The 25,155-nt window shown below is 38.2% G+C and overlaps 1 protein-coding gene across 3 annotated transcripts in view; it reads left to right on the top strand.

Annotated features, from left to right (window-relative positions):
• Window positions 1-25,155, top strand: part of STK33 (serine/threonine kinase 33) — a 136,068-nt gene that overhangs the window by 97,134 nt on the left and 13,779 nt on the right. For 2 of the 3 annotated variants that reach the window (XM_057316797.1, XM_057316795.1), the window contains exon 12: window positions 22,768-22,974. The exons of the other annotated variant lie outside the window; for it this stretch is intronic. In XM_057316797.1, coding sequence (XP_057172780.1) covers window positions 22,768-22,974 — 207 coding nt within the window. The remainder of the gene's footprint in view (window positions 1-22,767; window positions 22,975-25,155) is intronic. 3 annotated transcript variants of the gene reach the window in all.

Here is a 25,155-nt window from a genome sequence, read left to right as displayed (position 1 = left end):
CTTGAAGTCTTCCTGTAATTCATATCCTCTGTTTGAAATAATCTAAAAAGAATACATTACTTCTCTCAGTACCTGGCTGCTTTATAACCAGAGCTTATCCTTTGCAATATCTAACATGTAGTGACATTTTTTTCAAAGAGCTTTATTGGATAAAAAGTTTTTATGGTTCAGCCTATGTATTGTGCGTTTTGAAATATGGTATATCTCTGCAGAATGTTCTGAGAAGAATAGTCATAGTTCCTCTATGTACATTTAAGTGAACGCAACTTAAAATAAACACATTTGTCATCCTGATTTCAAAAGTCAAAGATTAGATGTGAGGAAAACCAGCTAAGAAATGACTTTCCTACAAAGGAAGAGTTTGATGATGACTCCCGTGGCCTGGAGTGTTCCTGTGATCCTCGCGGGTCTGTTTCTTCCTTTCTGTCCTCTTTCCCCTCAACAGTGGCTCGAGAGTTTATTCCATCTTCTTAGGCAATTACAGTTGCTTCTTGGTATTCCTTCAAGTCCCCTTATGACAACTAACACCAAGAATTTGCATGTTTAACAAGTTTCCCAGGTATTTTTAATGCCCCCTTATAGTTAAGAACCCAGCTGTAAATTAAGGAAACATTTTTCTTCTATGGCTTGTCATAAAGTAGTGTCCAGATTTGAGTTCTTTTGGTTCTATTCATACATTCAGTAATTCCTTTGACAGATTTTGTGTTTGTGTGTGTGTCTACCATGTTATGCTACGTAATAAATAAAATATCATTAAAGATATATAGGATATGTTCTCTGATATAAGGAACTTATAACCTGTTAAGAGAGACAAGCTATGTATAAGATACAATCTTGGAAGAAAATGATAAATGATGTAAGAAATTGCCAAATGACCAGAGGTACAGAGGCAAGCAAGTGTAAAATCAGGAAGTTCAATCTGACTGGCAGAGAAAATGCTTGAAGGAAAAAGTGGGAAACGAACTTTTAAAGAAGGAAAGAGAATTGTGAGAGGACTTGAATCCCAGGCTAAGAAGTTGTAACTTGCTGTCATAGATGGTAGAGAACAGTGCACACTCTTCGAAATGAAGGACTTTGTTGTTGTAGTGCGTCAGTCTTACAAGGTGGCTTATTTTAATGGGACAGATGTCAGTTAAATGTCTTTATTGATTTTAACAAGTATCTTTGGGCTTTAACCCATCAGGCACTATAGGGGTCCAAAGACAAATAAAATGCAATCTCTCCCCTTAAGTAATTTACCACAAAGTACAATGTACTTTTTTTTACGGTCACATTTGGTGAAGGCACTTGTCATCAAGGTGTGGGGTCTAATCTCAGAATGGTCTTTCCTAGTGTATGAATAAGGCCTTTCTTCATTAATTTACAAGTTATTATCCAGGTTTTTGTCATTAGCTTTTGACCGTTAGCCTTAACGTATACACTCTACATAAGAGAACGAAACTTTTCTGATACCTAATTGTTGGGAATTTTTTCCAACTCTATATTTGCATCCTAAATATGTCAAAACTCTTATCTTTATTTTACTATATTTAGTTATTCTTAAGTTGTGAATTATCTTATATGTATGAATATGTCGAGGCCGCATTTAATGAAGGTTTCTATAAAAATTATATTACAAAGAAGTTCATGAAGCAGGAACCTGGAGATTTATTCAATATCCAATGATAGGTAGATAGTTAATAATTCAGTAAATATTTATTGCATAACTACTGTGTGCTGTGGAGGACACAGGGATGAGTGTGGCACAGCCCCTGCCCACAGGTTGCCCACAGCCTAGTAGAGGGTTTAAAATAAAACACAGGCAGCGAATGAGTATATAATAATATGTGTGTATATATAAACATAAATAATACATAAAATATACTATATGTTATATATAAGTATACAATGACATGTTCTATAAAGATAATATATATTTTATATATTTATATATAATGTGCTACCTAATACTATATAATACAGTGTGATACAATGTACGATATAGTGCCATGTAACGTGGTACTATATAATGTAGTAGTGGTACTAGGTTTTCAAGAAGAGAGCTATCATTCCCTTTAGGGGATTACGAAAACTACTTAAAGTGAAGGTAATATGTGACCTGGCTCTAAGAGAACGGGTAAAAGTAGAAGTTAGTGTGATAGTCCTGGTAAGAAGGATGGGAATTCCAGATAGGAAGAACTTTACAAATATATATAGAGAAAAAAATATGCAGTATATTCAGAGCACATGAAATATATTAGTAATTCTGTTTTTCTAGAACCATAGAAGACATGTAGGGAAGTAGTAGACAATTACGCTGTAAAGGCAGGTTAGAACTGTTTTACTCTAGACCTTGACTTATCTGGAGGGGACTTCATATTCAGCTTGTTTGACAGTGGGTTGCTACTAGAAGGACCCTGTTCAGAGCCGAACCTATGAGAGTTTCTCCTTTGTCCCTCTGACCCTTATAGGGTGATTTGGGTGGACTTGGATGAGGTCTGTGGGCTAGATTCTGAGGAGAGAACACCTATTCTAACGGAGTGTCTTGCCTGAGAGAAGAAGCTGGAAAAGCCCTAGGAATAAATTTGAGTTGAAGGTCTTGAGGGAGCCTTACAGACAGATCATGGCTAAAGGGCAGAAGCAGGATCTTGATGGAGAGATAGTAAGGTACTAGTCAGGCCCTCAATGGAAACAGGACAGGCACCGGAGCGGTTGGGGACAAGTAGCAAGTGTCTGAGACTCCTCACAGGTCAGCTCCATCAGTTAGTGGGCTGGTAGAAGTACTGCTGGCAAGACAGACAGAACTTCAGGAAGAATAATCTGACAACAGTGTGTGTGGCGTGGCTTGCTTGGTGGCAAGCAGAGGCTAGAGAACTGGGGCACCTGGGTGGCTCAGTCAGTTGAGCATCTGACTCTTAATTTCAGCTCAGGTCATGATCTCAGGGTTGTGGGATTGAGCCCGGAGTTGGGCTCCACACTCAGCGGAGAGTCTGCTTGCGATTCTCCCTCGCTCCCTCTCCCTCTGCCCTCACCCCGCCCGCACACTCTCTGTCTCTGTCTCTCTCTCAAGTAAAAAAATAAATATTTAAAAAAAAAAAGAAGTTGGAGCACTGAAATAGGGCTTGGGTGAGATGATGAAGATTGGAACTCGGCAAAGAGAGTGGAACAGAAAGGAAGGAGAAAATCAGAAGTTAGGAAGAGAATCAACAATTTTTCAACTAAGTAGAAATGTTAGATAAAGGAGTACAAGGAATCAAAACTGTTTTTCAAGTGACTGGGAAAGCAGTTTAAGACAAAAAGAAAACCTAGAAGAATTGCTGGTTTTGTAGATTAGAAAAAAGAGTGAGATGTATTTTGGAATGGTATATTCAAATTTTTATGCTTGAGTAATTCCAAAAAGAATATTGAAAAAATGGTGAATCTCCTAAGATATCTTTAGGTAGATCTTAAAAAATTTTCACCCTAAATTTAATTACTTGCAAAGGTTATAATTTCCTTAATATGGATAATTAAAAATAAAACTAATATTGTTTTTACATGAATAGGACATTCATCTTATCCATTTGTAAAAATTTGTGAGCAATTTCTTCTTTAACAGGAACTATAGGTTATTCATTCTTTTCTTTGAATTTCTGCTTCTATTCCACTTCTTTCTCAGAATTTTATCCTGATATATATTTTTGCTTGAAAGGTTTTTATTGATCATCCTATCATTTGTCTCATTTTGCAAAAAAAAAAAGGTTCAAATACATATTTAATTTCTTGTTTTTATTTCCTGTGATTTTAAGGTTCTAAATGTTTAAAAATTACTTAATAATGACTTACCATTATGATTATTAGTACATAATTAATCAAGAGAACATAATTATAATTTGTTATAATTATTAAGCGTCACAAGTACAATTATATTGGAAATGCCTCTCTCTAGTGGACGGATAGGCCTGCATTTCCCCACCCCAAATACTTTATTCATCGAAGATTGAATATTACTTATTGTTAGAAAAAGACAGCATTCAGCATCAGTTGTATTGTTGTTTTAGTTTTTAAAGATGTAGGTACCAAGAACCTTACGTAAATAAGTAGATGGGAATGGAAGGAGTTTTGACATAACAGTGTCACTCAGTTCTTTAAATCTGTTTGAGTAAACTGTCAAAATCCACGCAGGGAAAGGCCTGCTAGAGAAGGTTCTCGTTCCTGCCAAGATGCTGAATTAGCACAGATTACTGCATCTTCTCTGAAGATTAAACCTAGAATAACTTTAGAGAAAAACCTCAGGATACCAGGATTCAGAGAACAGCATGAGAAGCCCTTGGGAAGATGAAGGATTTGTTTTGAGTTGGTGTGTATGGCAGGTGCGGTGACAGCCCAGAGCCAGGACAGGATGTTAAAATAGGAAGACAAAAAAACCCAAGTTCCCCTTTTGCTTGTCTTCCTTTGCCTTGGGACATTGATGCCTATCCCTTCACAGGGGTCTGAAGAAATAAAATCCAAGCAGCACTGAAGCCCTGTTTTGAGTGAGAAGCTAAGGAAAATGGGTGGGAATTGACTGGTTTTTGGCATTGACTTGTTGAACTCCAAATGCTAAGACTGGCAGGTTGTGCTTTTAGGAGTTCCTCCTGCAAAGGTTGTTTCTCCTGGGAGAAGGTTGATAAGGATGAAACCCTAGACTGTGGAGTAGCTTGGATGGGGCAGGTTTCTGGTGCCTAAGGTTCTTACCCCTTACTCTTCCTTGAGCTCCTGGGCTGAGGGCCTGGATCTGACCTTAGAACAATGCCCTGTCCTCCCAAGGAGCCAGTACTCCCTGGGGAAGATGAGATCACAGGCCAAGTTTCAGACACCATTAGGAGAGTTTAGGATAGACAGTCCAAAATTTGAAAGTCAGCAAAGTGAGTATACTAAAACAGATAAGGGAAGATGTTAATAATATGGAGCAAGGATATGAAATAATAAAACAGAACCAAGTAGAACCATTTAAGTATAATAGTTGAAATATAGAATGCAACTATATAGGGTAAAGAAGTGAAATGGGTGCAGCTGAAGAATGAATTTAAAAACTAGGCAATCAGATTAGGGAACTTTACAGAAGGAAACAGGAAGATAAACAAATTGAAAATATATTTAAAAAAAAAAAGAAAAAAAAAGGTTAAGATACATGGAGTTAAAAGTGCCCAAATTCCTATAATAGGAATTTGAGACTGAAAAGTAAAAAAGGGGAGGAGAAAATCTTTAAAAAAAAATAATAGAGGTAAAATAATCAGAATTAAAGAAGAAAGACTTCTGCTTTCAACAGATGATAGAATACTAAATAGGAAAGATGAGGAAAAACTGATGAAAGAGGCATAATGAAATTTAAGAACATCAAAAACAAGGGGAAAAACTCTAAAAGCTCCCAGAAAGAAATAGCAAAACATAAAAAAAAAAAAAAAAGAACAAGGATCACATTGACAGGAGGAAAAAAAAGATGGTGGAGGAGTAGGGGACCCCTTCTTCAGCTGGTCCCCTGAATCGAACTGGTTCTACCAGACCATCCTGAACTCCCATGGAATCAGCCTGACACACAGGAAGATACATCTGGATCTCTACAAATGAACATCTCCAGCACTGAGTATGAACAGGAGATGTTCATTTGAAACCTCGCACAGATATCAGAAGATAAATGGAAGGGGGAGGGAGCCACCGCGTTCGGGCGCCGGGAAGCGGTAGCCACCTGCACGGGGGAGCGGGCGGACTCGCGGACCGGCACCTGTGAGAGAGCAGACTGAGACCGTGAGCCGGGAGCTCGAGCCACCAGACTGAGGGCTGGAGCTCCGGAGCGTACACTCGATCTAGACTGAAACCGGGAGCTCGGGAGCGCACGTGGGAAGGGGGGGGGCGGCGGCTGGCGGTGTTAGAAGCACAAAGGACAGAGATGTGCGGGCCCTGGAAGTGAGGGCTGGGACACCGGCTGTGGGGCACACATCCCGGAACACTGCAGGGTTTTTAGCAGCACTGATGGAAACAGAGTTAAAGTGGCCAGGAGAGCTCAGTGGAGAGCAGACTGTGATCTCTCTGTTCTGAGACAGAGGCTGGGATTCGGCCACTGCTGCTCTGACTCTCAGAAGAGTCACAGCAAACTGCCAGGGAAAGCCGCCAGAGAACAAAAGCCTGGAAATACCGGCTCACATTGTGCCCATCCCCATCCCCCCTCGCAGGGGACACGGAGACTCTACCCAAACAGGGTTTCCTGAATATCAGCGCAGCAGGCCCCTCCCCCAGAAGGCAGGCTGAAAAATCAAGAAGCCCTCATCCCTAAGGTCCCTATAAAACAAGTGCACACTGCCTGGGTCCTGGTCAATAATTTGGGTTCTGGGCATCCCCACAACCTCTCCTCGTCAAAATGACGAGGAGGAGAAACCCTCAGCAAAGAAAGGAGACAGAGACTGTGGCCTCTGCCATAGAACTGATGGATATGGATATAACCAAATTGTCAGAAATGGAGTTCAGAGTAACAATGGTCAAGATGATGAGTAGGCTTGAAAAAAATATTAACAAAAATATTAACAAGAATATAGAATCTCTAAGGGCAGAAATGAGAGCGAATCTGGCAGAAATTAAAAATGCTATGAATCAAATGCAGTCTAAACTAGACGCCCTGACGGCCAGGGTAAATGAGGCAGAAGAACAAATTAGTGAATTGGAGGATGGGATGGTAAAAGAGAAAGTTAAAACAGAAACTTGGCTTAAAAAAAATCCAATCTCAAGAATGTAGATTAAGAATGGAGATTACTGACTCAATGAAACGTTCCAATGTCAGAATCATCCGCATCCCCGAGCGGGTGGAGAAAGAGAGAGGTCTAGAAGAGATATTTGAACAAATTGTAGCTGAGAATGTCCCTAATCTGGCAAAGGAAACAAGCATTCGTGTCCAAGAGGCAGAGAGAACCCCTCCCAAGGTCAATGAGAACAGGCCTACACCACGTCACATCATAGTTCAATTCGCAAATATTAGATCCAAGGATACAGTATTGAAAGTGGCCAGGGGGAAGAAATCCTTACGTACAGAGGGAAGAATATCAGAATAACGTCAGACCTGTCTACAGAGACCTGGCAGGCCGGGAAGGGTTGGCAGGGTATTTCAAAGCTCTAACTGAGAAGAACATGCGCCAAGGGCCCTTTACCCAGCAAGGCTGTCATTCAGAATTGATGGAGAGATAAGGACCTTCCAAGACCTGCAGGAACTGAAGGAATTCGTAACCACCAAACCAGCCCTACATGAGACATTAAGAGGGGGTTCTATAAAAGTAAGAAGACCCCAAGAGTGATACAGAACAGAAATTTACAATCTATAGAAACAAAGACTTCACAGGCAACATGACATCATTAAAATCATATCTCTCAATAATCACTCTCAATGTGAATGGCCTAAATGCTCCCATAAAATGCCACAGGGTTGCATATTGGATAAAAAGACATGACCCTTCCATTTGCTGTCTACAAGAGACTCATTTTGAACCTAAAGATACATCCAGACTGAAAATGAAGGGATGGAAAATCATTTTTCATGCCAATGGACCTCAAAAGAAAGCTGGGGTAGCAATTCACATATCAGACAGATTAGATTTTAAACTAATGACTGTAGTTAGAGATACAGAAGGACACTATATTATTCTTAAAGGATGTATCCAACAAGTGGATATGAAAATTATAAATATCTATGCCCCCAACAGGGGAGCAGCTAGATACACAAGCCAACTCTTAACCAGAGTAAAGAGACATATAGATAATAATACGTTAATAGTAGGGGACCTCAACACTCCACTCTCAGCAACAGACAGATCACCTAAGCAGAAAATCAACAAAGATACAGGAAAAAATAGGAGTGGTTCAGGCAGTTAAAATATTTTATGGATTTTTTAAATAGCTGTTATTTGTCAGCTTTTTAAAATTTTAACTGGATGCCATTGTATTGCTTCTCTCATTCTAAGTAAATATTTACTTTGATTAAAAAAAAAAGGTTTGGATAGGATGGTGATGGGTAGTAAGGAGGGCACGTATTGCATGGTGCACTGGATTTTATACGCAACTAGTGAATCATCGAACTTTACATCAAAAACCAGGGATGTACTGTATGGTGACTAACATAATATAATAAAAAATATTACTATAAAAAAAAGAAAATCAACAAAGAAACAAGAGCTTTGAATGATATACTAGACCAGATGGACCTCATAGATATATACAGAACACTACACCCCAGAACAACAGAGTACTCATTCTTTTCGAATACACATGGAACTTTCTCCAGAATAGACCATATACTGGGTCACAAAACGGGTCTCAACCGATACCAAAAGACTGAGATTATTCCCTACATATTCTCAGACCACAATACTTTGAAACTGGAACTCAATCACAAGGAAAAATTTGGAAGAAATTCAAACACTTGGAAACTAAGAACCATCCTGCTCAAGAATGATTGGGTAAACCAGGTAATTAAGAAGGAGATCAAACAATTTCTGGAGACCAATGAAAATGAAAACACATCGGTCCAAAACCTATGGGACACTGCAAAGGCAGTCCTAAGAGGAAAATACATAGCCATCCAAGCCTCACTCAAAAGAATAGGAAAATTTAAAGTGCAGTTTTTATATTCTCACCTCAAGAAGCTGGAGCTGGAACAGAAGAACAGGCCTATCCCACGCACAAGAAGGCAGGTGATAAAGATTAGATCAGAGATCAATGAATTAGAAACCAGGAGCACAGTAGAGCAGATCATCAGAACTAGAAGCTGGTTCTTTGAAAGAATAAATAAGATCGATAAGCCACTGGCCAGACTTATTCAAAAGAATAGAGAAAGGACCCAAATTAATAAAATTATGAATGAAAGAGGAGAGGTCACAACCAAAACCAATGAAATAGGAAGGATCATTAGAAACTTTTATCAACAGCTTTATGCCAATAAATTAAACAACTTGGAAGAAATGGATGCCTTCCTGGAAACCTATAAACTACCAAGACTGAAACAGGAAGAAATTGATTATTTAAACAGACAGATTAATTAGGAAGAGATTGAAGCAGTGATCAGAAGAGTCCAGGGCCTGACGGATTCCCCAGGAAATTCTACCAGACATTCAAAGAAGAAATAATACCTATTCTCCTGAAGCTCTTTCAAAAAATAGAAACAGAAGGAAAACTACCAAACTCATTGTATGAGGCCAGTATTACCTTGATCCCCAAACCAGGCAAAGACCCCATCAAAAAGGAGAATTACAAACCGATATCCCTGATGAATATGGACGCCAAAATTCTCAACAAGACTGTAGCTAATAGGATCCAACAGTACATTAAAAGGATTATCCATCATGACCAAGTGGAATTTATCCCTGGGATGCAAGGGTGGTTCAACATTCGCAAATCGATCAGTGTGATAGATCATATCAACAAGAAAAGAGTCAAGAACCATATGATCCTCTCAATTGATGCAGAAAAAGCATTTGACAAAATACAGCATCCTTTCCTGATTAAAACCCTTCAGAGTGTAGGGATAGAGGGCACATTCCTCAGTTTCATAAAAACCATCTATGAAAAGCCTATGGCGAATATCATTCTCAACGGGGAAAGGCTGGAAGCCTTCCTCTTAAGATCAGGAACACGACAAGGATGTCCACTTTCGCCATTATTATTCAACATAGTACTAGAAGTCCTTGCAACAGCAGTCAGACAACAAAAAGGGATAAAAGGTATCCAAATCGGCAAAGAAAAAGTCAAACTGTCTCTCTTCGCAGATGACATGATACTCTATATGGAAAACCCAAAAGACTCCACCCCCAAATTACTAGAACTTATAAAACAATTCAGTAATGTGGCAGGATACAAAATCAATGCTCAGAAATCAGTTGCATTTCTATACACGCACAATGAGACTGAAGAAAGAGAAATTAGGGTATCGATTCTATTTATAATAGCACCAAAATCATACCTTATCTCGGAATTAACTTAACCAGAGATGTAAAGGATCTATATTCTAGAAACTACAGATCACTCTTGAAAGACATTGAAGAAGACACAAAAAGATGAAAAATATTCCATGCTCATGGATCGGAAGAATTAACATAGTTAAAATGTCTATGCTACCCAGAACAATCTACACTTTCAGTGCCATCCCGATCAAAATACCAATGACAATTTTCAAAGAACTAGAACAAACAGCCCTTAAATTTGTGTGGAACCAGAAAAGGCCCCAAATCACCAAGGAATTGTTGAAAAGGAAAAGCAGAGCTGGGGGGCATCATGTTGCCAGGTTTCAAGCTATATTACAAAGCTATGATCACAAAGACAGCATGGTACTGGAACAAAAACAGACACATAGACCAATGGAACAGAATAGAGAACCCAGAAATGGATCCTCGGCTCTTTGGGCAACTAATCTTTGACAAAGCAGGAAAAAACATCCAGTGGAAAAAAGACATCTCTTCAATAAATGGTGCTGGGAAAATTGGACAGCTATATGCAAAAGAATGAAACTTGACCACTCTCTCACACCATACACAAAGATAAACGCCAAATGGATGAAAGACCTCGATGTGAGACAGGAATCCATCAAAATCCTAGAGGAGAACATAGGCTGCAACCTCTTTGACATCGCCCACAGCAACTTTTTTCATGACACATCTCCAAAGGCAAGAGAAACAAAAGAAAAAATGAACTTGTGGGACTTCATCAAGATAAAAAGCTTCTTCACAGCCAAGGAAACAATCAAAAAAACTAAGAGGCAGCCCACGGAATGGGAGAAGATATTTGCAAATGACACTACAGATAAAAGACTGGTATCCAAGATCTACAAAGAACTTCTCAAACTCAATACATGAGAGACAAATAATCAAATCAAAAAATGGGCAGAAGATATGAACAGACCCTTTTCCAATGAAGACATACAAATGACTAACAGACACATGAAAAAATGTTCAAAATCATTAGCCATCAGGGAAATTCAAATCAAAACCACATTGAGATACCACCTTACGCCAGTTAGAATGGCACAAATTGACAAGGCAGGAAACAACAAATGTTGGAGAGGATGTGGAGAAAGGGGATCCCTCTTACACTGTTGGTGGTAATGCAAGTTGGTACAGCCACTTTGGAAAACAGTGTGGAGGTCCCTTAAAAAGTTAAAAATAGAGCTACCCTATGATCCAGCCATTGCACTACTGGGTATTTACCCCAAAGATACAGACATAGTGAAGAGAAGGGCCATATCCACCCTAATGTTCATAGCAGCATTGTCCACAATAGCTAAATTGTGGAAGAAGCTGAGATGTCCATCAACAGACAAATGGATAAAGAAGATGTGGTCCATATATACAATGAAATATTACTCAGCCATCAGAAAGAATCATTACCCAACATTTGCAGCAACATGGATGGGACTGGAGGAGATAATGCTAAGTGAAATAAGTCAAGTAGAGAAAGACAATTATCATATGGTTTCACTCATTTATGGAATATAAGTAGCAGGAAGATTGGTAGGACAAGGAAGGGAAGAATGAAGGGGGGGCAAACAGAAGGGGGAATGAACCATGAGAGACTATGGACTCTGGGAAACAGACTGAGGGTTTCAGAGGGGAAGGGGGTGGGGGAATGGGATAGGCCAGCGATGGGTATTAAGGAGGGCACGTATTGCATGGTGCACTGGGTGTTATACACAAATAATGAATCATGGAACACTACATCAAAAACTAAGGATATACTCTATGGTGACTAACGTAACATAATAAAAAATTATTTAAAAAAAAGAATCACATTGACATCTTACTTTTGGGGAGCAACATTGGATAAAAGCATAAATAGAGTATTACTCTAAATATATTAAAAGACCAAGAACTTTAAGCTTAGAATTTTTATCCATCCAAAGTATCATTCAAATGAAAAGAATTATAAAAATATTTTCAAATATACAAGACTTCAGAAGGATTGACACACAAGTCATACACATAAAACACTTGGTTGAAATAATTAAATAGGAAAACCAAATCCAGAAGCTGCTGCCAGAGTGCAGTAAGAGTCTTTAAATACCTTGATAAAGTTTTTGTTGGTGTCAAAAAACCCTCACAAAACTGAAAAACCACAAAACCAAAGAATAAGAGGAGAAAGTATTTCCATAATAACAAGAATTAAAATGAGAAGCAATATCCAGTTAGAAGCACTGAGAAGGGAGAAAGAACATCGGTCCACTGAGAGGGTGCGAAAATAGAAATTGTTGACATCAGATTTTTAAAGTGGGAAAGAATTGAAAATCAAAGAATGGGGCAAATTGAAGTAGTAAACATAAATGATAGAAACGAGTCCAAATATAAAAATAATCAACAAATAAATGAGTTAGAAAAACCTATTAAAAGACATATTGTCAGGTTGAATTTTTAGTTGAATCTAGCTGCTATTTACAAGAAACACTTACAAAGCATAAAGACAGTGAAGTATTGAAAAAAAGAAGAATGGAAAAGGACATACCAGGCAAACACTAACCCATGTCACTATATTAAAGCTTGTGTAATGAATAAATACCGGTTAATACGTTAACACACCTCAACTAGAGCTAAAGACGGTCACTTTATTATGATAAAAATTCAACTGAACCAGATTATATAATAATTTTAAACATTTATACAACTAATAACCTGAAAAACAGTATATCAGAAGTTGACAAAACTACATGGAGAAATTGGCAAATTCATCATAGTGGGAGATTTGAATACACTTCTCTCAATTACTGATAATGTAAAGCAAATGAAAACAAAAGCAAAGGTACAGAGGTTTTAACAACACAATCAACAAGCTTATCCAGTGGATACATATACAATTCTGCACTCAACAATTAGAGAACATATAGTTTTCTTAAGCCCATGTGGAACATTTATCAAAATTGATCTTACGCTAGTCCGTGAAGCAAGCAAGCTTCAGTGAATTCCTCACAGATCATGTTCTCTGACAATATGCAGTCACATCAGAAGTCAGTAGCAGCGAGAGTAAATATCTGCGTGTGCTTAGAAATCACGTCACATGCTTCTAGAGAAGTCCTGGGTTAAAGAATAAATACTAACGAGAAAGAAGTGAAATCCTTAGACCTGAATGACAACGAAAATACAACATGTCAGAACTTGTAGGATGCTGGAAAGTGTGTTTTGGCAGAAGTTTGTAGCCTAAAATATTTGTATTAGAAAAGAAGAAAGGTAAAAATTAATAAACTACCTATCCAACTTAAAATTGCAGGAAAAAAATCCAGCAGAATATACCCAAATAAAGTAATAGGAAAAAAAAAACTAAGTGAAAATAAACTAAATAGAAAGCAAAGGTAGAGGAGAAAAAGATAACAAGACCAACATTTGAGTCTTCCGAAAGACCAATAAATAGGGAAAACTTTGGCGAAAGTAATCAAGAAAGACGAAGAAAAAAGTTAGATACTCTATATGAAAAAGAGAATTCAGCCACAGGAAAAACACAGAGAAAGGATTGTGATTCAAGAGATAAGAAATTTAAAAGACAAGGGAACCCTAACAACTGTATACTAAGAAATCTGAAAACTTTGGCCAAATGGACAAAATTTCTTGGTCTAGAAAAATTTTACAGCTTCATAAAACTGCCTCAAGAATAAATAGAAAACTTAAATGGTCCTATAATTATTAAAGAAATTGAAGTAGTAGTTTAAAATCTTCCATAAGGATGATGATGGGGATTAAGAGCACACTTACGATGAGCACCAGGTGATGTATTGAAGTATTGAATCACTATATTGTACACCTGAAACTCATATAACACCGTTAACTATACTGGAATTAAAATTTAAAACCTTATATTTAGTAAAATATACATATATGTTAAATAAATATAAAATCCTCCATAAGGAAAGCACCAAGCTTAAAATTCAGATGATTTTACAGATTGTTCCTACAAGACTTTCAACTCAAATTTGTAGCTCACCTCCCACCCCTAACAAGAGGGAATTTTTCTTTACTTATTCAAAAAGTCTAATATAACTCTGTATACTGTAGTACAACAAAACTAGACTGATGGAAACTAAACCTATGAAAAAGGAAAATGATCCATTTCACTTATTAATAGAGATATAAAACCTTAGACACAAAATATTAGCAAATTGGATCCAACTATGTATATAAAAAGATAATACATCATGACCAAGTTGGATTTTTGCTCAGTATACAATGATGGTTTAATTTCAGAAAGACATCTATAAATATAAATTCCCACATTAACATATTAAAGGAGAAAAAAGCATCATTTCAAAGGAAACACTTATAAGACTCAACATATATTCATAATTTAATTAGGAATAAAAGGAAACTTCTCTAACCTGATATAAAAGAATATAGCAAATATCATTCTAAATAGGAAATATGAGAACTTCCTTTAAAATAAAGCTCTAGGGGCGCCTGAGGGGCTCAGTCGTTAAGCATCTGCCTTCGGCTCAGGGCGTGATCCCAGAGTCCTGGGATCGAGCCCCACATTGGGCTCCTCTGCTGAGAGCCTGCTTCTTCCTCTCCCACTCCCCCTGCCTGTGTTCCCTCTCTCACTGGCTGTCTCTCTCTCTGTCAAATAAATAAATAAAATCTTTAAAATAAATAAATAAATAAAATAAAGCTCTAGTCAAGGAAGTCGGCTTTCAATATTTTTTTCCAAGATTGTGGGTTTTAGTTAACTGGAGACAAGGAAACGATATTAAAGGCATGGGAATTGGAAAGCAGAAATAAAACGTTTATTATTTATCATAATATAGAAATTATTAGACACATTATTTGAAATAATAGGAAAGCTGAGTAAGATAGCTGGATTTATTATTGATATATAGTTAAGCCTTGAACAACATGGAAGTTAGGGGTACTGACCTCCTGTGCAGTTGACTCCCCAGAAACTTAACTGCTAACATCCTACTGTTGACTGAAGCCTTGCTGATAACATGAACAGTCAATTCACACATATTTTTATGTTATATGTACTATATGCTATATTTTTATAATAAAGTGAGAGAAAAGAAAATGTTATTGAGAAAATCATAAAGAAGAGGAAAATACATTTACAGTAACCCACTGTATTTACTGAAAAAAATCTGCGTGTAAGTGGACCCACACAGTTCAAACCCATATTGTTCAGGGGTCAGCAGTGTATCAGTATAGAAGTGTATCGGATCAACACATGTACCCCTTAAACTTACACAGTGTTGGTACATGTCAATTACGTCTCAATAAAGCTGGAAAAAAAAGATTGGTATACAAAATTCAATTACGTTTCTATTCACAAGCAGCCAATAATAGAAAACGTAATAAAAATGAAGACATGTAATGCAGTATCCAAGAATATAGAATATTCAGGAATAAATCTAACATAAGATTTCTAAGACCTCTTTGGGTAAACTTATGAAATTTATTGGAAAACATTGAAAAAGACTTAAATAAATGAATATTGTGGTATGGTCTAACAATGGAATATTATATAGCAGTGAAAGTGATTAAACGCATGTAGTAATATCTGTGAAGCTATGAAATTTATCTTTAAACTCATCATAGTTTTGTTAAGATAAAATCTCACTCTAAATTAACACTGATTTTAAATACATAGCTTGATGAGTCTTATATATGTGTGTATTTGTGCAACTACCAGCCAGAACAAAATAGGGAACATTTCCATCCCTAGCCAGAAAGTTCCATTGTTCCCTTTTCCAGAGTGATTGGACCATTCACTAGCAATGTGTGAGTTCTAGGTTTGCTCCCCACCTTCTCCAGTGCTTGTTATTGTCGGTATTTTTTATTGGATACTCTGGTAGGTATGTAATAGCATCTCTTTGTGGTTTTAATCTGCATTTCCTGAATGACAAAGGAAATTGGTCACCTTTATTTATGCTTATTGGTCTTTTGGATATCTTCTTTTGTGAAACACCTGTTCAAGTATCCCCCCCCCCATTTTTCTATTTGGTTTTATGTCTTTTACTTGTTGATTTGTAGGAGTTCATTATTTTAGATAAATGAGCATTCTGCGACACACAAAAAAATAAATATACAATCACAAGAATTGAAAGAAGCTAACTTAAGAAAAAGAACATTGAAAGGATTACCGTAAATCCTTGCTTAAGGAGATGACTTTAGAAAAAGAATAGATTGTTGGAAATTGGGGGTCTTGAAATGGATTCCCCGCAAGCTCTATCCTTGCCCACACATCCCTTTGCAAGTCTTCATGTATAGCCAGGTGTATATAATTTGGAGAATATTGTTTGGAATATATTGAGTTTGTTTTTATTTTTCTGGCTTTATTGAGATATAACTGATATATATATATAACATTGTATAAATTTCAGGTGTACAACATAGTGGTTTGACATATGTATATATTGTAAAATGATTACCACAATTAGTTTAGTTACAACATCCACAGCTCACATGGTTACAATTTTTTTTCTTTTGATGGGAACTTTAAGAATCTGTCTTATCAACTTTTGAGTATACAATACAGTATTGAAGGCTCCACAACACCTCTAGCTAGAAATTCTTGGCAGGCAATTAGAAATATACTTCTGGAATAGGGCAAATTACTAAATTTCTCAGGCTGCTCCCCCCTGAAGATTAGGAATATCAGCACTAACCTTGTACATTCATGTAGTTGCTACACTTATAAAAGGAAATCACCAAGATGACTTTTAGGAAAAATTTTACAGTGGCGTGCAGCTGCTTACTTCAGTGTCATTATTCCCTTCACACGCTGCTTCCCAGCACTCATCGGGCCCATTAGGGTGAGTTTGGTGGTTTTACTGGGTGCCATCAGTTCATGTGGGTATCTGCAACTTACATTGTTTCTTTTTCTACTCTAGTGTACACTAGTTACTAGTCATATAAAGGTAATAGCTCAGATGACTCATGTAAGTGACTTAAATGGTAAATAACAAAGGAAGAATGACTTTTCTTCCTCCATTTCCTCATTCCCTCTTACGAAAGATAGTCTTTGTTAAGTCTCTATGCATTCTTTCAAAAAAAATTCTATACATTTTTATGTATGTACCTTACACAAGCGGGGTCATAGTATGCAAGCTATTCTTTTCTACCTAATGTATCTTGGAAAGATTTCTTTATTTTTTAAAAAGCAGCATTATATCTCAAACTATGGATACACTATTATTTTCTAAATAGTCTCCTATGGCAGAAGATATGAATAGACACTTTTCCAATGAAGACATACAAATGGCTAACAGACACATGAAAAAATGGTCAAAAGCATTAGCCATCAGGGAAATTCAAATCAAAACCACACTGAGATACCACCTTACGCCAGTTAGAACGGCAAAAATTGACAAGGCAAGAAACAACAAATGTTGGAGAGGGTGTGGAGAAAGGGGATCCCTCCTACATTGTTGGTGGGAATGCAAGTTGGTACAGCCACTTTGGAAAACAGTGTGGAGGTCCCTTAAAAAGTTAAAAATTGAGCTACCCTATGATCCAGCCATTGCACTACTGGGTGTTTACCCCAAAGATACAGACGTAGTGAAGAGAAGGGCCATACGCACCCCAATGTTCATAGCAGCAATGTCCACAATAGCTAAATCGTGGAAGGAACCGAGATGCCCTTCAACAGATGACTGGATTAAGAAGATGTGGTCCATATATACAATGGAATATTACTCAGCCATCAAAAAGAGTGATTTCTCAACATTTGCAGCAACATGGATGGGACTGGAGGAGATAATACTAAGTGAAATAAGTCAAGCAGAGAAAGACAATTATCATATGGTTTCTCTCATCTATGGAACATAAGAACTAGGAAGATCGGTAGGGGAAGAAAGGGATAAAGGAAGGGGGTAATCGGAAGGGGGAATGAAGCATGAGAGACTATGGACTCTGAGAAACAAACTGAGGGCTTCAGAGGGGAGGGGGTGGGGGAATGGGATAGGCTGGTGATGGGTAGTAAGGAGGGCATGTATTGCATGGTGCACTGGGTGTTATAGGCAACTAATGAATCATGGAACTTTACATCAAACACCAGGGATGTACTATATGGTGACTAACATAATAAAAAAATATTATAAAAAAAATAAATAGTCCCCTATGAATATGGAACATTTAAATTATTTCAGATTGTTTCTATTACAGCAGTGGTGCAACAAATGTTCTTATAAATATATGTTTGCATGCTGTGTTACCAGATAAATTCTTAACAGTGGACTTACTGGCCAGAGAGGATGCGCATTATATATTTTGATAGGTTATTGCTAATTTACCCTCCCATAAAAAGCAAGTAAATGAGAAAGCCTGCTTCTCCACACCGTCACCAACACAGAGTATTATGAAACTTAAATTTATGCCCGCCTATTAAGTGAAGATTGGCATCTCATTGTTCTGATTTGGGTTTTGTTAATTTTGTGAAGTTGAGCATCCTTTTATGTTTTTTTTTATAAAGTGACTATTCCATTTTCCTATTTAAAAAAATTTATTCCTAAGTGTCAACTATACTCAAGTAAAAAAAAAAAAACCAAACAAACAAAAAACCACTTAGGAACATTGCAAAATAAATAGTTCTGGCTATTTACAAAAAGTAGAAATGATGACCAGAAGCTAAAGACCTAGAATGTTTCCTTTTAGCTTTGCCAGTTTTTAAAAAGATTTTATTTATGTATTTGACAGAGAGCAAGAGAGAGCACAAGCAGGGGGAAAGGCAGAGGGAGAGGGAGAAGCAGACTCCCCGCTGAGCAGGGAGTCCACACGGGGCTCAATCCCAGGACTCCGGGATCATGACCTGAGCTGAAGGCAGACGCTTAACCGACTGAGCCACCCAGGCGCCCTTAGCTTTGCCAATTTTATGTTTCATACCACCTCACCCCAGCTCATAAATATCATTCATTCATTCAGATCTACTCATTAAATACTTATTGTTTATAAAATACTGATAGTCACAGTCCTTGAACAGGCAAGTATATTAGATAGGAGCATATGTTTAGGTCTCCAATTTTGGTCTCCATTTAATAATACCTTAGTTTTTGCCAATGCTGCTTCTCCATGAGTGTTCATTTTTCCATTTTTCAAAATAAAATAGTCTCAACCCTCTGTCAGTTAACCAAGTAGAGGTTTAGTAACCAGAAGGTTGGTGTTCTACTTTTGAAAGCCTCCGATTATTGACCTGTTACTGCTGCCTCCTTGCCATGCACTAGCTCACAGTTGATGCGTTCAGTGTCTGACCCCTGATTACAGCCAGTAAAGGGAGTTCAGAGGTTAGTGTCCTATAGTGAAACGACATACACTTGACAGTGTCTGCCCTAATAATGCCCATTTTTGTTGGTTAATTTGTAATTTCTGTTGAACCCACATGGCTCATGACACATAGCCCTGGCCCACGTATTCATTGGTCAGTCCAAGCATTTGAGACAATTCCTCCTCCAGCTGCTTGCAAGCGAGAAGGGGGTAGGTAGTCTAGTAAGTTATTGGCTGGACTTCAGACAACAGGGAAAGTCTGGAATCGACCTCACCATTTGTGCCGTGTTTGATATCACACATGAATTTAGGAAGCAAAAAGTTGAAGATTTCCAGATAGGGTGTTTCGGAGGGTATAATGTCTTATTCTGAATCCTCTCTCTTCTTCACAATCTCCCTGGAATGAGAAATAGGGTCATTTCTTTGAGTACAAAGGCACTCTACTTTAGGCATATAGAGTATCAGTCATCAAGCTCTTACGTGTATGACGAGCATTTGAAAGATTGCTAGAGATGCAGGTTCAAGATAACACAGGGAATCCTTGCTTCGTATAGTAGCTCAGGACCATAAAAATAACAGCGCAGGTTGAAACTGCAAAACGATCTTAATAATCATTGGGGAAAGTGAGGATTGTTCCATGCCCTTTGAAATTTTTTGTTAAATAATAAAAACTAACTATTGGTTATAATACTTGGAAAATGAAACAAAAGAAAAATTGATTTTTCTAGGTGCATTGTAATTTCAAACATTAGAAATATTAAGAATTAAAATGTCTTATTTTTTTAAATAAAAACTTGTCAAAATTAGTTTAAACAGTGCTTACCTTCTTCCTCTTGTCCTATAACTTACAATACAGAAGGGAGTATCTTTTTTTATATTTTAGTGAGTTCTAATACTATTCTCTAGGTTTGGATGAACTTCCAACATTTTATCCTTTGTGCTTTCAATGTCATGAATTATCTCTGAAAGTTTTTTAAATGTCACCTTCTTTGCAGGCATCACTTTCACTGGGGCACCTCTGTTCTTTCTGCACACCACTCTCCTCTCATGTGTGTTCGTGAGTTTGCCTTCCCAAGCTCCTTTGGTTGCATACCTAGGTTCTCTCAAGCGGTGGCGGTGGCGGAGTTTCCAAGGTCAGCCACTTCTTCTGCTACTCCACTGACATTTGATTCAGATTTCACTTCCAGCATGATCACTTTCCATCTGCTTACGGCCCTTTCATCTTAGCTGCCAGACTCCCAGGGAGGCAAGGAGGCAACACAAGCGCATACTTTGCTGCCTGTGTGTGAACTGAGTAGCCAATGCCCAGTGTCCCATCACCAACAGACTAAAAGAAGTGACATAATTTGTCACTGATCACAACACACATCTGTAAATTCCGCAGTGACTGTGGCTTGAAGAGCCGCCAGTGAAGTCTGAACCTTACGTAATCATCGTTAGTCTACCACGGTGACTGAAACTTGAACTGTGTTGTTGGGGGACTGATACTATTTCACTAAGTCACGATGACGGAAATTCATGCACATCAGGACTGTGCAAAGCAAGGACCATCACAGGGTACCAATGGGATAGGATTTCGGTAGTAATTACAATTTTGTTAGCTATGCTGGTTGTACACTGGGCTCTTTTTAAGGGCTTTTTGGAAGTGACTTACAGAATGCAGATGTTAACTTGCTATTTATATCAGGATAGGCTAAATTATGCTGTGGTAACAAATGACGCCCAAATGTCAGTGGTCTCAATGCCTTCCGTTGCAGATTGCCTGGGAGGAGGGGAGGAGGCTTTGTTTTACTTTGTCCTCACTCAGGGACCCGGGCTGAGGGGCTCCATCTCTGTGCTCCTGTAGTTGCTAAGGTAGGAATAGGGACCCTGATAAATTGCGCGCGCTCTCATCATTTCCACCCAGAAATGACATACACTATGTCCAGTAACATTTCACTGGGCAAAACAAATCACATAGTCATATCCCAAAAGATACAGAGAAGCAGAATTGTACAACATGCCTAGAAGAGAGGACTGTTAGGTATCATTAGTGCCTACTACAGTATGCAAAGAGTTACCTTATAGAAAGCTTATCAGGGAAGGGCAATTGAGGCTGGAAATACAGACATAGATAATATCAGGCTAGTGAAAGAACCTCTTTTGTGTACTCGCATTCCAGGAGCCTGGATATTGTGATTACAAGAAAATTAGGGTTAAAGGTCAGGGTGAAACCAGGAAGTTGTAATAGAGGCTAGATGGATCATAGATCAAGCAGGGCTATTGGCAGAGCTCTGGAGGTCAGAACTCTTTCCGATGAGGTATCAGAGACTCTACCATTCTAGACAATTCCAACTCTTTTATGGTCTCTGAAACGCCATCTGTACTTCATCTGAGTTTAAGTTGACAACATTTTTTAAAGTTCTGGGGTTCTTGACAGAGATAATTCTTAAACTAAGCCCTGGAGGTAAGGGTATTCTGGGCGTGAATGGGTAGAGGATGCTACGGGTAGAGTGTAGCAAAAAGCAAGATGCTATGAAAGTGGTAAGACTATAGAACTGCTTAAAACAGGATGAAATAGAAGAACCACGAGAGATTAATTGTGTGATGATCCTCAGTTATTACCATTCCATACTTACTGTGTGTCTCTGTCTTTAACCACAAATATATTAAGCTCTACAATTCCTCAACAGTGTACTCAGAAATCTGCCCTGAAAGTGCTCCGTTTCAGAGTATTCTGTGTCACTGATGCTTAATGCTTCAATCCACCCACTTACCAGATTAACATAGCATCACTTCATAGCTGTGCCCACACCTGCATTTCCCATTTTAATCTAAATGTGATCTAAACTTGTCTGAACTTTCTCTACTAGTCTGAGTTAGGAGCAAAAATATTTAAAGCACACCTACTCTAGCAGGAGCCGTTTGAGACTGCATTCATGTGTTTCTTGGCATTAAGTGGAATATTATTTTTGAGAGAAGTGTTGTTAGTATAGAACAGTCAGTTTGGTATGGCGTGGTCACATTTGGGATTAAAGCGGTGTGTGCTGAATCAGTTATGATCGTGATCACTTTACATCTAAGCCTTCCAGTCAACTAAAAAGCTTTCAAATCAGACATCTGTCTTCTTGGACCCAGTGTTTAACTACTGAATGAGTTCAGTTTTCCTACCTGGAGATTTTGATGTTATATAAGCTTGCGCTTACTGTTGGGCTCACTAGACTGGGGGCAACTTTTTTCATTCTTTCTGCTTCCCTTATAGTTTTCTAAGAATCGCTCTATGAGGGGGTCTTCCGATTCCAGGGAATTGCCATGCCTAGTGTCCCTTGCAGGAGCATGTTGCATTGTTCTTTCAAACCTGCATATTTCCCCCCAAACCCTAACCTGTTGCACCTGATCTCAGTCAAGAGGTGTGAGCCATGTCAGTGCAGGGAGGACGCGCCAACGGGCCGCAGAAGTTTGGCTGTTTACTCAGCATTATAGTTTTTCCATGCGACTTACTCAATTTAGGAAAATGTATTACTAGAAGATGTAAAAATCTTTTCAATTTTCTAAACTGTTTCTAACACCAAAAATTCATTGTTAATATTAGGGCAACACGCTTTCTTCAGCAAGACCAACCAATGTGTTAGAAATGATGAAGGAATGGAAAAATAACCCAGAAAGTGATGAGGAAAACACAACAGATCTAAAGGACAACTGGTCCATTCAAGAGAAGTTGAAAGATTACCCACCCGGCAGCCCCAGCGGAAACGTCCAGGATATCAGTAGCACCTCAGATGAGGAGGAGGAGAAACAGGTAGGAGGAACCAACAAAACGAGTAGGAAGAACAATTATCCCATTTCTCCAACCTGTAAAATACTCTCACAACACTTGGAACAGTTTTTGCAACTCTGTCTTTTTTTGTTGTTGATTTGTAAGGAAAGACCCTACATGACAAAGAAAGTCAAGTTCTCTCCTCCCCTAAGACTATCATGATTTAGCACTGCAGCCTACGTGTTTGTTTTAGGATCTGTGATTATGTCGGGCAGGGGTCTGCAAACTTTTCCCATAAAGGAACAGAGAGTAGATATTTCAGGCTTTGTGGGTCATAATAGTCTGAGTCACAACTTCTCAACTCTGATGTTAACGGTATGAAAATAGGCATAGACAGTAAATGAATGAGCGTGGCCACGTGCCAACAAAACTTTATTTATAAAATAGATGGGGTGCGATATTTGGCCCATGGGTCAAAATTAATTTTTGTGCTTTACCAGACTATACAATTTGGAATGAGTTTATGTGTTACCTAGAAAAAGATTTATTACATTATCCAGTTACTTGTTTCCAATTTTATGATAACTAAAACTGTTTATATAGGTTTATCATTTTGCCTTATTAGGTCTGAATAGAGCTTTATTCTTTTTGGTGAATAAAATTTAGTAACATTTTGATTAATTCCAGATAGTGTTCTACTAACCAGATATTCTAAATTAACCCAAACCCTTTTTTCTTTTGTTCCTATGTTTATGGAAAAATTTTCCATGGGTTTGTTCTCTTTCTTATCTTGAAATCTAGTCAACAGATTTGAATTCTTTGTTAGTAATTGAGTGTCCTGCCAGTGGGGGCTTTGTTCCCCTCAGGGCAGCCCAGGCCGCCAGGGGGAGCTGTTGCGTCCCGGCTCTCTGGTGCGTAGCGTCGGCGCAGTGCTGCTCAGGCCTGAGGGGTGGGTTCTGAGCTGCTCCCCGGAAGGCGCTTGCGGGCCCGCCCCTCCCAGGCTAACAAGGCCATCAGAACCTGCGGAAAGAGACTTGGTAGGCTGATTTTAACTTACTGGTTGAGAACTTCTTCATCTACTTGATAGCAAATGTCTAGATAATAAGTTTAACATTTAATGACTCAGGTATTTTGAAATAATCATATTTTTACCATAATATCAACATAAGTATGTGGCATTCCCTTTATCCTGTCTGTTCTGTTAATAACTCCTGAAATGCTTAGCAACTGTGTGTATTTTATATTGTTAAAAATAATACCCTAAAAACCCATGTTTGCATTCCTTATTGAATACAGTTTGAAGATTTTTCTCTTAGCTGACTTGGCATTTTATACAGACATATTCATACGCGCACACACACAAACAAACACCTTCTCACACGTATACACATGCACTATATATAGATAATATATATATATACACATACAGTTGATTCTTGAGTGACGGGGTGGGGTTAGGGTGCCGACCCCCCATGCAGTTGAAAATTTGTATATAACTATTGACTCCCCTGAAACTTAACTACTAATAGCCTATTGTTGACTGAACCCTTTCCAGTAACATTAGTAGCCGATCAACACATATTTTGTATGTTATATGTATTATATGCTCTATTCTTACAATAAAGTCAGCTAGAAAAAAGAAAATGTTATTAAGAAAACCATAAGGAAAAGACATTTACAGTACTGTGCTGTCCTTCTCCAAAGAGGTCCACGTATAAGTGGACCCACACAGTTGAAGCCCCTGTTGTTCAAGGGCCGACTGTACACATCCTCACACTCAGACGTGTGTGTTGCACATATAGACACACGTGCATCTGCATACACGCACACCTACACAAACACAAGTGCTTACACACACACCACATATAACCACATTCTCTTTTGTATTTTGTAGTCGGGGTTGTATCTGTGTTTGTCACTGAATCCGACATGAAATATCCTCGTGAACCAAATATTCGGTTAGTTGTCTTCCATCTCCTTTTCCATGGCTCTGTCACACCTCTCCCCTTCCTGGAACCCTCCCCCTGCAAGTCATAGAGTGATGGAACTTGCTGTGCTGTTCTCAGCCACTACCCCCACCTAGGGAACAGGAGAGTTGGAATTTGAGGCGCTTATGGATGCTAGAACTATAACCAGTGGTATAAATTTTATACCAGATAGGTTGAAATTTTAAGAACAAAGATTTCCACTCATTAGCAGGAGGAACTTTTCTACAGTCAGAGC

The sequence above is a fragment of the Ursus arctos genome, unplaced genomic scaffold (genome assembly GCF_023065955.2).
Source record: "Ursus arctos isolate Adak ecotype North America unplaced genomic scaffold, UrsArc2.0 scaffold_22, whole genome shotgun sequence".
In the NCBI taxonomy this organism is placed as follows: domain Eukaryota; kingdom Metazoa; phylum Chordata; class Mammalia; order Carnivora; family Ursidae; genus Ursus; species Ursus arctos.
Note: the sequence above shows the minus strand (reverse complement) of the source record. Positions and strands in the feature narration are given on the sequence as shown.